Source organism: Aedes aegypti, chromosome 3, assembly GCF_002204515.2.
Source record: "Aedes aegypti strain LVP_AGWG chromosome 3, AaegL5.0 Primary Assembly, whole genome shotgun sequence".
In the NCBI taxonomy this organism is placed as follows: Eukaryota; Metazoa; Arthropoda; class Insecta; order Diptera; family Culicidae; genus Aedes; species Aedes aegypti.
The window spans coordinates 268806464-268820133 of NC_035109.1; the positions used below are offsets into that span (position 1 = coordinate 268806464).

The 13670-nt window shown below is 36.5% G+C and overlaps 1 protein-coding gene across 8 annotated transcripts in view; it reads left to right on the forward strand.

The window, feature by feature from the left end:
- Positions 1-13670, forward strand: part of LOC5572228 (heterogeneous nuclear ribonucleoprotein L) — a 710940-nt gene that overhangs the window by 457065 nt on the left and 240205 nt on the right. For all 8 annotated transcript variants that reach the window (XM_021851703.1, XM_021851706.1, XM_021851708.1 and 5 more), the window contains exon 4: positions 10210-10295. In XM_021851703.1, the coding sequence (XP_021707395.1) occupies positions 10210-10295 (86 nt within the window). The remainder of the gene's footprint in view (positions 1-10209; positions 10296-13670) is intronic.

A 13670-nucleotide genomic window follows, 5' to 3' on the forward strand; every position in this document is an offset into this window, starting at 1 on the left:
ACTATCAGAATATTGAATTGAGAAATATCCTCATCAAATAAAATTCTGCCGTTGGAACTACTTTGAGAATTATTCCATGACCGATGATTGGCATTAAGGTCACCAATGACGAACATTTTTGACTTATTGCGAGTCAATTTTCGCAAGTCAGTTTGGAGCAAATTAACTTGCTGTCCAGAGCATTGAAAAGGCAAACATGCAGCTATGAAAGTATATTTGCAAAGCTGTGTTTCAACAGAAACACCTAAGGTTCCAAAAACTTTAGTTTCAAATGACGAAAACAGTTGATGTTTTATACGCCTATGAATGATGATTGCAACTCCCCCATCAAGTCGATCAGTTCAATAAACAAAAAAGTTAGGATCTTGTTTTTAGTTTGGATGAAGGTGTTAAATAGGTTTCAGTTATAAGTGCTATATGCACGTTATTAGCTGTAAGAAAATTAAACAGCTAGTCCTCTTTATCATTCAAAGAACGAGCATTACAATTTATAATATTTAATTTAATCTTCCTTCACTGGACAGACATCTTTAGCGTGAGAAGAACCTCCGTAACCTACTTTTTGCGATATCGAAGGATTCCTTGATTCCCCTAATAGATTTCAAGATCTTCTGCCTAAATCCCCCAAATCCGGAACAACCGACCGCGGTAGGCGGCAGTCTTTGTTTCCTCACATGAATCAAAGAGCTTGGGCCAGAGGTTGCTTCGATTTAATGATCAGGAAATTTGTCTAAATGCTCGAACTGATTTCTCATTTCGATGCAATTATCAACATTTACCATTTCACCTTTACAAGAAAGCGCGCATTCCGGAGAAACGTCCTTTCCTATCCTCATTCTGGTCAAACATTCGATTTAACTAAGCAACAATTTAATGTGTCTGAAAAATCGTTCTTATCAAAATTTGTTACAATTTTGTTATAATCCTCTGATCGGGTTGCCGTCTCCCCGTCTCGTCCCTTTGATGACGACACAGCCGTACGTGAGATGTGAGCCTCGGAGTATGGAAAATATGTGTCACGCGCCAATCCGAGCAAAGTTATGCTCGATAGTTTACGGCAAAACATCTGGGCCGAACATGTACCGGCAACTTTCCTAGCTAGATGAAGTTGGTTTATGGCTTTCGTAGGGAGCGCCATTGTTCGCAACATGTACTTTCCCGGTCCAAACGACTCCTGGAGCCGCAGGTTCGACTTCAGGTCCCTAAAAACGGCGGCAGAAATCCTGGGGTGTGATTAATATCACTATATTTGCGTAAAAACTTGTACAAGGAATCTTCGGTGTTCCAGCTTTTCCGAACCAAGCTCCAGTTGCTCTGGTTTTTCATGAGGTGGTATTTCGAACCACCTAGTGGGAAAAACTGCACGGCTCTCGGTTGTGTTTTCTCTCTGTACCGGGCTCGGTACCAGTTTTTCCCCACCGCCGCGCCGCCACAAGAACAAAACCACACTTGAGTGACGTTTATTCGTGTATACGCGCGTGTCTTTTAATGGGCGCAAATAATGTAATTAACGTTAATTATCCCTGTCGCAGTAAACGCCAGCGAGGCGCGATCGACATATCTATATTATGAAGGGGGGAGAAATTGTATAGGTGCTATCATCGGCGGATCTGACATGACCTGGGGAGTATTTAATCTTTAAATGTTTAAAATTGTTTTTCGAGGTGGAAAAGTGGGGGAACTTTCCTAATTTTACTTCATTTTTCTGCTTTGTAATTCCTCACTTTTGGCGATACACAATAGTCTTCTTCTTGACATTAACGTCCTTACTAGGACAGAGCCTGTTTCTCAGCTTAGTGTGCTTATGAGCACTTCTACAGTTATTAACTGAGAACTTTCTTTGCCAGTTGCTATTTTGCATACGTGTATCGTGTAGCAGGTACGGTGATACTCTATGCCCAAGGAAGTCAAGGAAATTTCCATTAAGAAAAGATCCTGGCCCGACCGGGAATCTAACCCAGCCACCTCCAGCATGGCTTTGCTTGGTAGCCGCGGACTCTAACCACTCGGCTAAGGAATACCTCAATGTCTATGTCATCCGCGGAAGAAACAAATTGACTGGATCTCGTGATAATCTTACTGTTTACATGATTCGTACAAGTACAGCGCTAAACAACAGAAATGGAAGCTGTTGTTCAAGTTTTTTGCACGGTTCCTAACAAAACGTCAATTGCTGCTTCAATCAATGTGAGATTAAGAAAGAATATCTATATAAATAAAAATGGAGTGGTGTTTGTATGTCACGAAATGGCTTCCGAACGGGTCAACCGATTTGAATGATTATTTTTCCGTTTTATTCTTCAAGTGTTCCGACGTGTTTGTGTGTATAAAAATCCCAGGATATTCACCGCGAGAGTCGAAAATATGAGCGTGAACGTAACTGTCATTTTGTATAGGACGATCCATAGCGATTTTCAAAAGCCTACTTGATGGCAAGACGAAGTTTGCCGGGACTACTAGTGAAGAATAAAATAAAACTTTTCAGTAGTGCTTTCAGAATCCCGATAACAGATTCAAAACAAAACTTTCAATCGAAACGTTGTTTTAATTCTACCTAACAATCCACTGTTGGCGTTCTTAGAACAGGAGAATTTGCCAGCCGACTAATGAACAAAACTCCAATCCTGATATAATGAAAACTTTCAACGTTAACGTCGTTTTGTTCCCGATAGCAGTACGGATTTCACCCTGTTTGTTTGTCGCTACGATCCACGTGTTTCAGAAACCATAGTACCATCGAGAGTTAAATGGTTTAAACTTTGCGCAATCAACTCGGCTCGTTTATCCCGGTCCAGATCCAAAAGTCTCCTCTCCAGTTACCAACACGTGTGCGCTTATGCATCGATATCGAAAATGGCATTCTCTGTGCCATTCTGTTCGACTATTCGAGTTTATTGAAGCCGTCACGTTCCGCCAAAATGGGTACCTGGTCAACCTGTCCTGATCAGTGGATTACAACAAAAATGGAACAGATTTTGTTACTCAGTGAGTACGAAAACAAAATATGTTATAATTTTTGCTGATTAGTAGTTAGAATATCAAAAATGATAAAAAAAAATCCTCAAAAATTAAAACAAAATTTATTAAAATTTTATTTAAAATGTGTTATTTATGTTTTAAATTGAAGAGAAACTTAATTGAACTAAATTATAACAAAATTTGTTATTTTCAGAATGTTTTCAAAAAAACTGTTATACATATGTAGCATTTTTTTTTGTATTTTGCTACAATTTTCCACTGGTCAGGGCTATCCCAGTGGTTGATGGGTTATCGTGATGTGACAGAATCAATCCGGCCTTAACTCGGCTGCGGAACGAAATGGAAACTCAATCAAATGATTGCGGGAAAGAAGATTGATCTGGGACCAGTCGACCCAGTAGCCGGACTAAGCGGCTTCTATGATGGTGGTGTGACACATCATTGGCACACAGTGGATTTTAGTCGCTTCTGTAACCGTGGCGATGTGTGGCGATTTTATAATCATTCACTCAACCTGACCGGTGGTGATTCTGAAGTTTTCACGGATATCCTACATGAGGTTTACTCACTCGATGGTTGGGGTCACGGAGGTTTTATGTACTTTAGTATGGTTCTTTTCGTGGTTATTGAGCATTTATGGGGTTCCAACCTACTACCCTCTAAGCAAGCGAAAAAAAACAGTGCATCTGTATCGGTCCATCATCGACAATGTTTCGCAAGTTGTAACAAGAATAATATACAGCGGTAGCGAAGGAGAGCCCCAAAGAGAGAGCGATGATAAAACCCATTTTTCTCGCTTACTCTACTCTACTGGAATGATAAACAATCCCCGAACATCTGATAGCAATAGTGTCCCCCAGGTTTGGAGCTTATTTAGATGGGTTTTATCATGTACTGTCATCCCCCCGATATAATAGAGAGCTGTATCAGTAGATGATAAACAGTCTCTCATGATGTGTAACGGATCATGAGCGTTAAGTGAGAGATTGTCTCAAGTTTCCTAGAAATCAATCCCTGACCCTCAGTATGGTCTTACTAAATAGGCGCGTGAACGCTACGGATATTGAATCATATTGAAATTTCCATGAAAATTAATTCACTCTATACTATTTGATTGAAACTAATTCCGCTGGTTGATTTACACCGCGATTTTAAATAACCAACTATCGTAGAAATGATATGTTCATCAAACGTCCTAATCCTGCGTGGAACCACATAAAGCTGGGATTAGTTTCAGCGTGGCCTCCGTCGTTATCAATTACCGTACTTTGAATCCAATGCGAAAATGTACTAACAGGTGTCGATTCCCATTGACCGCTCGATTGCTAGCCGCAATCGATTTCAGCGATTTTCCATCATTAGCATCGTTTTTTCTTCTTCCAATTGTGGGTCACAGCCATGTTAACCTTCCAGTCGTCGCGCGGTTCGCCACCGTCAGAACCACCACACTGCTGTTGTGAACAAAAAGCGAGTTTTTTCAACAGTGTTGTACAAAATACAACAGCGCGACGACTGAAGTGTTAAATCCAGCTCTAAAAAAGGGTACCAATTTTAAAATTCAATCACCTCAAACCATTGATTCCCTCTTTCCATTGTGAAAACGTGTTGCCTCAATAGCTGAGTAGTAATGGTTGCTGCTGACATGAAAAGGATTTGTAGAATTTTGTTTTTACAGCATTTATTCGATTGATTTGATCATGTTCAGGATTGTTGTTCCAGTGATGTTTTAGATGTTTCAAATGTCATTCAATGGTAAAAATTTGAAAATGGTGCTCATTTTACAAATGTCCTTAATCACAAACATCGCTCTGGAAATGACAAATGCGAACAAAATTATCTTATATTTCAAACTTCAAAAGATCATAACTTATAGATCATAACTTCAAAATTGCATGCCATTTTTAAAATTCCAAGGAGAATAGGAAAGAAACTGTATCTGTAAGAGGTTTTTGTACAAGGCATTGCTTTTCTCTTTCTAAAGCTTAAAAATAACTATGTTATTCATGAAATAATACTCTAATATGTCCCTAACAGATTATGAGGTATATTTTGGAATTTTGTTGGCACATTTTTTGACCTACAGCCTATGGATGGTAAAACAATTGAATTTGATTTCATCTCTTAGTGAACTGCCTTTTAGTTCTTTTTGTTTTGCTAAATTCTGATGAATTTGCCAAGTTAACATTTTAGAAATCGTGCTGAATCCATGATGAATCTATTTAGAAACTTATATCACAAGAATGAACTCTGGAAAAAAAATCGCACAATATATTTCTTGAAGACCATCAAATCAAATTTCAAAGAAGTTTTCATTAATATCAATAGACGCATTCTTGATGGAAGTTTTGTAAAAAATTCTAAAAGTGTAATCTCGAGAAGAATATTTGGGAAAATCCTCGATCTTTGATCTACCCAATATATTTTTTTGGTGCCATTCATGTAAGAATTTCTATCATTTCATTCTTAATAATGAAATTCCTGAATTAATTCATTTGAGATTTCATAATAAAAATCCCCAAAACGATTCCTAGAAAAATATTTCGAATCCTCGAAGTATTTTCAGTAAATTTTCTCAGTCATCCCTGGAGAAACTCACGACGGAACATAAATTTCAGTAAAATAGAACGAAAAACTTCATATTCATAAAAAAAATTCTATAAAAACTCTGGAGTTTTTTAAGTCGAATCTTCAGAAGAATCATTGAAGAAATTTTCAAAAGAGGTTATGAGAGCACTCTTTTAAAAATCTCTGTAAGAAACTCTTCAGCAATCTTTGGGCGAATTTTTGAAAAACCCTAGTGAAAAATGTGTTGTACGTAGGGATAAATTATTGAAAAAATTCGGAGAAAAAATCCATAGCAACATGCTGAACTTTTTTTTTTGTGAAATTACTCAAAAGCACAGGAAAAGTTTCTGAGAAAATCTCACAAGAAATTCCTTAAAGACGTAAAATTTTCCGTAAACATCCACGAAAGTGTTATTTCATGTGAAATCTCAGGAAAAATCTTGGGAGAAATCCTTAATGGAACTCCTTGTGTTTATTAATGGAAAAGTGATGCCAGCATTGGTAGTACTCGTGTAAAAAATACTAAGGAAATTCCTGAATAAATCCATTGAGGAATTCCTAAAAAAAATCCCCAAACTGGTTCCTGGTTGACGAACAAATCCTTGGAGGAATCCTGGAAAAAATCCTGATGTATTACTGGAGAAACTCATTGCGGAGCATGTATAAACATACTGGTCGAGTTTCAGAGAAGTTTAAAAATACTAAAAAAGCTATCAGCAGAAGTCTTTGGTGAAATTTCTGAAAAAAATAACTAAATTATTAAATTTGGTCCTATATGTTTTGGTTTGAATTTATTCATATTACCGCGATAAAACCTAAGAAATGTTACCAGTGCAGGAAGAATATTAAGAGAAATCTGAGGATGAATTTTAAGAGGAACTTCTAGATTCCATGATAAATTCCTGATAAAAAAATGCTGTACAATTTTTCTCAAGAAATTTCTGAAGAAAACTCTTTTGAGAGGAATTTTATTTGAGAGGAATACCAGAAGAATTTTCTGGAAAAATTCCCGGGTGTAACTTTTTGAAAATCTCTGTAAGATATACTTCAGAAATTTTTGCAAGAATTTCTGGAAAATCCTTAGTGAAAAAATAGTATAGGACCCAATATTAATGATCTTATACTACTAAATTCATGGAAAGAAAATCCGTGGCAGCTTCTACATAAAATACACAGAAAAATCCTTGGGAAAAAATACTGCTTAAATGATGAAAGAAATTACTGGTTGAATTTCCAGAAATCAGAAAAAATAATCTAGTTGAATCTCTAAAAAAATCTAAGTTTTAGAAGAAATTCCTAATCTATGGATGTTCCCCAGCAAGATGTTAGAAGAATTCCTGGATAAATTTCTAGTGGTGTTCTTCCAAAGATCACTGTGAGATATCCTTCAGAAATCTTTAAAATAGTTCCTGTAATGGATCCTATTAGCTGTATTTATGTTGAAATTTCTTATGAAATTCCAGCGGAGCACTTGGATCATTCAAGCAAGCAATCTATAAAAATACAAGTAGAATGAAAGATTTTCTTTTAGAAAACAATAGACAAACATTGGAGGAGTCTTAGACGAAATTCCTGGAGAGACATAAGACGAATTCCATTCAGAATGAGTCGGAAAATATAAAAGTCGTGCTCGATAGTCTTCGATTTGGATTGAATTTTGCATATGTTTTTGGTGTGATAGATTAAGTGTTTTCCATAGAAAAATTGATCATTTTGACTCGAAAATAACTTTTTAAAAAAGTCTATACAATTTTGCATGCAACTTATTTGAAAAATTCTAACTCCTAAAGAGAAAAATTTTCTTTGAAGAAGTTGCAGTTTGGACTATAAGAAAAAAATATACACTAAAAAAAATATATTATTAATTTTCATAAAAATATCAAAAATAAAACCTAAATTTAAAATTACACAAAAACCCCATTTTTATTTTTAAATGTTCACCTTAGAATTTTGATAGTAAACAGATATTTGGGACAAAGTTTCATGATGGAGAAATTTTTAATAAAAAAGTTTTTCTAAGAACAACTTTTGGTCGATTTTCAAAATTTTGATTATACGTAAGGTGGCATCCACAAATTACTTAACGCTCTAGGGGGAGGGGGGGAGTAGGCGTAACGCTAAAGCTCATACAAAAATTTGGAATTTTTCATACAAAAAGCGTTACGGAGGAGGGGGAGGGGGTCAAAGAAATTTCAATTTTAGCGTTACGTTAGGTCAACCTGACTTTGGTCCGACATCGGGTACAATTTGATCCGACTTGGACCCGACATCTGGTCAAAAACTTGTAGCAGGCGGCTAGAATCAAACCGAGGATATTGCGATTGTCAAGTGTGAACGCTAACCACTTGGCTACCGATACAGTTGGAATGAGAGGGAACAAAACTCACATAAAAAAGCGTTCGTGATAGATGATGGTTGGAATACTAAATTTAAAAACTTGTTCATGGTTCTCACTACTTAAACATTTCTTCCAGAGTAGTTGTGAAATTAACACTTAGGAAAATGGACTAGAGTAAAGTGGGGCAAAAGTTCGAGTGGGGTAAGAGTTTCTTTTTAAGATTTCCAGCTCAATTCAAAACAAATCTTATAAATATCATGGTGGTTCGAATGCTATTCAAGTAAGAGACTTTCAATCCAAATATCATAAAAATCGATTGAGATTTGGAAAAGTTATGGCTATTTGTTATTTTTCGACGTGAACTTTGTAATTTTTGGTCAAACTTTCGTTGCATGGAACCAATTGAAGATAAAATCTTTTTCAATATTTTATGTAAGGGCGTTTCTAGGCCTATCATAAGGTTGCTTTGAAGTGTATTAGTTTTTGCATAGATGCTTGAAAACAATTTTTGGCCCATAGTGGGGCAAAAGTTCGAATCAGCGGGGCAAAAGTTGGACCCATGTATAAAATCACGGAAAAATTTGCAAATTGCCTAAAATCCACATATTATCTTCAAATTCAGTTAAATTTGTCTGCTCGTGTGAAAATTGCCACCAAAATTTTTCATTTCCACATAGTTTTGCGAAAAACTGCTATTTTTGAGTATATTACAATTAACCCGGGTTTGGGCAATTTTTTGATGAAAATTTAGTGTGTAATTTTCGTCAAACTTAAGTTTACGGCTGGTGTAAAGTATGCCTATCATAAAAGGATCGATATTTTGTGTTTTAGCCAGCGAACTTTTGCCCCACACTAGATTCGAACTCTTGCCCCACCGGTGGGGCAAAAGTTCGAATAAGACAATTAATTTTGAAACTGTTATAACTAAAAAAGGGTAAATATTTTGACACAAGTTTGTTCAGCAAAATTATATCCAATACGTTGAAGATTCAATGTATGGTATTTGCAAGATGTAATAAAAATTTGAAAAACATTTAAATAACTTACAAAAAATATCAGTCAAAATAACGTGATTTTTCGAACATTTCGAAAAAAAATACCAAAAAATAGTTAGTAAGATAATATCATCAAAATAATATTGCTTTCTTACAGAAGTGATCATATATGTATTGGAAATACAAAAACTTGTTCCTTCGATTTTAGGATTGTATGCGTCAGTGTATTCTATAATTTGATAATTCTATCCTTCCTTGAATATCGAGTTATAGAGAGTAGACTGTATATTTTAACTGTGAAATTCGACGGTAACGTAATGTTACACCTCTGGATAGTGTTCTCTTTTTATGATAAACAAGCAGTGTTGCTATAGATGGCCAGAATATTTTGCTAATGATTCTTTTCTGATATCTTTCAAGAACATTTGACCAAATTTTTCTTCAATGTCATTTTCTATGTGTCTTGTAGGGTCATTTCAAACTTTTTTGACAACATACTTATGACTTGCCGTGAAAACAGTGAATATCATTCACATTTTTTTACAATAAATTTCCTTTTTTAAAGAAACAACGGAAGGCCAGATATTGGATTAGAAGGGTAGTATAATGGTTAAAAAATTGTTTGTGTGCTTACTCGATACTAAAACCAGGAATTAATAGTTATTAAAATATATAATTTATGGTGTCACCGTTACCCATTTTCCAGTTTCTATGTGCTTCTTTTGGTCTCCATAACAATTGGCCCCCACTAATAAAAATCCCAGCCTTAATTCCACAAAGATTCACCCGAACTCGATAATCTATTGAAAGCAAATTTCCCACTTTGAACAAACACGACCCTCTGGAATTCTGTTTCGTATTTTATCGTTCCGAGGAAAGTTCCTATAATGTGCAAAAGAATCTGGGGATCCATGGGGTGGACGTGGACCTTTCAAACTTCAAACCCGACACCGGTCCTTGTCCGCCGATAAGGGCTGCCCCGGGTCAGCTTCCTAGGCTACGGAAATGAAACTTTTGTCTGCTATCGATGTCAACGGGGCGTCATTGTGTCAACTGGATTTTTGTTTGCTTGTGGAGGGTCTGCTGGGATTATTTTATCTTATTTTATGTTCCCTCATAGTATCCAGGTAGCTGTGGAGGAGTTCCTGAAGGTGTCGAGCAGAAAAGATCAAAACCGTTGCCATGTGACATGCTATCGAATCGGATAGGAATTTTGCTATGGGTTGATCGGGGTGGGAAATAAATGCCGGTTTTTATCAAATATTTTCATCACGAAATGAAAAGTATAAGATTTTCTAATATGTTTCTTTTTTTTTATCTTCTCTATTGCAGGACGTTCTACACACCATCTGTTCACCCAACGGACAAGTGCAACGTATTGTGATATTCAAGAAAAATGGAGTCCAAGCTATGGTCGAATATCCTTTTCCAAAAGAGTGTTGATATTTGTTTTAGTTATATTGATATATTTAAGAGTGTAGTGATCTGGAAAGATGCTTCAACATATTTCTTGTGCATAATACCAACTATACTGAAAAATGAGACAGGGTTGGTAGTCTATTCACTATTTCTATCTATTTATCAATTGATCTTATGTTCTGCTATTTATATCTATAGCAATCGCTTGAACTACAAAACGTACAAGATACAGTTTGCATTGCTATCGCTGTTCCATATTCATAGTTTACCTCTTCTTACGCCTAATGCATTGGGCACCTGCTAAAAACCACCTTAGTCGCGTCAAATATGCAATTCGCATGCATTCGTGCAAATGCAGTGAACTCTACGTTCTGCAGTGGCAGACAAACATATCGCCTCACCCTACGTTAACCATCATTCTGGAGGTGGTAAATGCGCTTATACGCTGAAGAAGCCTGTTGATCTGAAACGGTAGCCTACGTAAAATGACTTCATTACAGCTTTTGGACATTATATGGCGACCGTGACCAAACAGCATATGGCGACCAAGGCAGAAAGGGATTTTTTGTTATCATCGAATAATTTTGTTTTGAATATTTCAGATTTGTATTTATTTTGTGTTTGAAAACAGCTTTCTTTTGAAAAAAAAAGCAGATTACTCTGTTAAGCTTTAAATGTTTCAAAAATTGGTTATCATGTTATTTGATGCGCGACTTCACAGACTTGTCCGTAACACTGGACACTTACGACTATATCTCATATTCTATAAACAGAATGCTCATAAATCTCATTGACTGGATCGATTTCCACTACCATTCCTGATGGAATGCGCTTCCCATATTAAAACAAATTAATTTTACAAGTGGTGCCAATTGGAATCCATCCACCTCAACACCTCTCCCTTCCCAAACAATGTCTCGCGTTTCTCGTACCAGTCCTGTATCAAAAGTTTTATTATTCCCAAGTCATTAGGTTTCGAATTTTTATGTCTGGACTGAGGCGTTTATTACTGGCCATGTGCGCGAGCAGTCTTCTCGAGACAAACAAAAAAAAATACGAAAAAGAACTGTACGAGGATTCTCGGTCACATTCGCGACCAGAGTCTCAGTCATTGGGTCGTTAAAGAAGCATAACTGCCTGTCTCCGTTTCGAGAGAACAGCTGGGCAGGACCACAGAAGAAGCACATTTACTGCGCCAACTTTGGCTTTCACTTTCTTCGGTTTCGGTTTCCTTGATGTGATGTGGGAAATATAAATATTAAGTGACACCAGCACCACTGATTGGTTTGCCACCGAAAATTTGCAGTGGTTTTTATTCAGAAGCATTAACGGAATTGAGTGCCAATGGGCGCCTGGTACAAATAGCCTCCTTTGTTTGAGGTCGAACCCGATCAGAATCATATAACAAGAATATTACACAATTGTATCAACAACAGTTATTGCAAATTATAATGAAAAATGATATAATTTTGTTACCTAGATGTCTCTTTTCTTTTTGTATATTTTTGTAGCATTTTAATTACAACATTTCCATATTTGGACATAACATTTGTAAGTTTGCTGTAAATAACATCCGAAGTTATGAACCGTAATATAATATGCAATAATGTTATTTTGTAGTATCCTTTAAACGGCTCCATCCCATTACCCCGAACGCCATTACCCCGAACGCCACTACCCCGAACGCCACTACCCCGAACGCCATTACCCTGAATGGGTCACTACCCCGAAAGCCATTACCCCGAATGGGTCATTACCCCGAACGCCACTACCCCGAATGAGCCATTACCCCGAATAGTATGAGATACAGTACAGTATCTGGTTTTGCGTGCAAAAATGCGTCTCTAATGAAGGCTGGTAATTAATGGCACGTAAAATTCGTCGGTAAAATGTTCATCATATATTTTCCCTTCTTTCATATGCCAGCTATTCTTTCGAAATATCTTGATGGCAACTATATTCTTCTCATTCTTTCTGAGACAGTGCCTGTTTATCAGCTCAGTGGGCACCTTCGCAATTCAAGGGTTCATTCACAAATTTCATTTCGCCAAAAATTGCCATTTTTAACACCTACCCACCCCCTCGTACTTTTTTTGTATGGAAATTCTACATATTGTGAATGGACTGTAACATTTTGAGGACAACCACCCACAAACTTTTTTGCTCCCTTCAGCGTTACGAAATTTGTGAATGGGCTTTAATAAAATAAGCCTTTTTTTGACTGAAAGGAATTTGAATCCATAACCCTCAATATGGTGTTGCTTAACAGATGCGTAATCACCGGTATTTGGACTTGTTGGTGGTGTTCATATTTCAATTTTATTTTTGAACAAATATTTTTCTTTCTTATGAATAAAGGTTGTATCATAGCATCACGTTGCTACAGTGATCATTCACGTCATAGCTGCAAACATTTCACCAGAAATTTGCCCTTCTTTTTTAAATAGGCTGTTCTTTCACGATTTTGTTGGATAAGCTAGTCTCTAATATTTCCATATAGAACAGCTTTTTATATAGGAATATATCTTGAAGGCATTCACTAAAGTGATTCCTGCTATAATTCTAATCGGAAATTTTCCCTTTCTTTTATCTTCTTGTATTAAAACAGACAGGTCTCTTATGGATTTACTCACCACTTTTCTGCCATCATCATTTCTTCATTATCTTGAATCAAAAAAATATTTTTTTTTTGTGGTTATCTCACAGAAATTCAAATTAATGATCCCACAAATCAACAAAAGTTCTTACTGTAGCGTCAATCAGAGGCCGCCGATTTTTCTAACATGTTCAAGTGTACAAGTGCGATAGCGGAACGGTAGTTTATTAGGTTGGTTTTTAGGCGGGTTCCATAGAACAACACTTGCAGCGACTATCTCAGGGGAACTTCCATTACCATCGTTTACGAAACAAAATCTTTAAGAAGATCTTAATCTTGTTGCCCGACACCTATAAAAATGAGTAAAGGAAGTGGCTACCGACGTCCAATAAGAGAATTAACTACATCCGAATTTTGTACATATTATTGCTAATCTTCTCATAATAAATTCACCCTTCTTTTCGAAATAGGCTGTTCTTCAGAGCATTGCAATGTGGCTGTGTGAATCTTCCCAAAATTAGAGGACGAAACATAGTGTGTAAAAATTATTTGCTGAACAACTAGCTGCTTTTTTATCTTCTAATATTTGAAAAATACATTTTTGACCCAAACTCGTGAAATACTCAAAAGGAATCGTACAATTATCTCCCCACTCTCTAACTAGAATATGTCTCAAAATGTTATCCATTCGGGGTAATGGCGTTCGGGGTAGTGACCCATTCGGGGTAGTGGCGTTCGGGGTAATGACCCATTCGGGGTAATGGCTTTCGGGGTAATG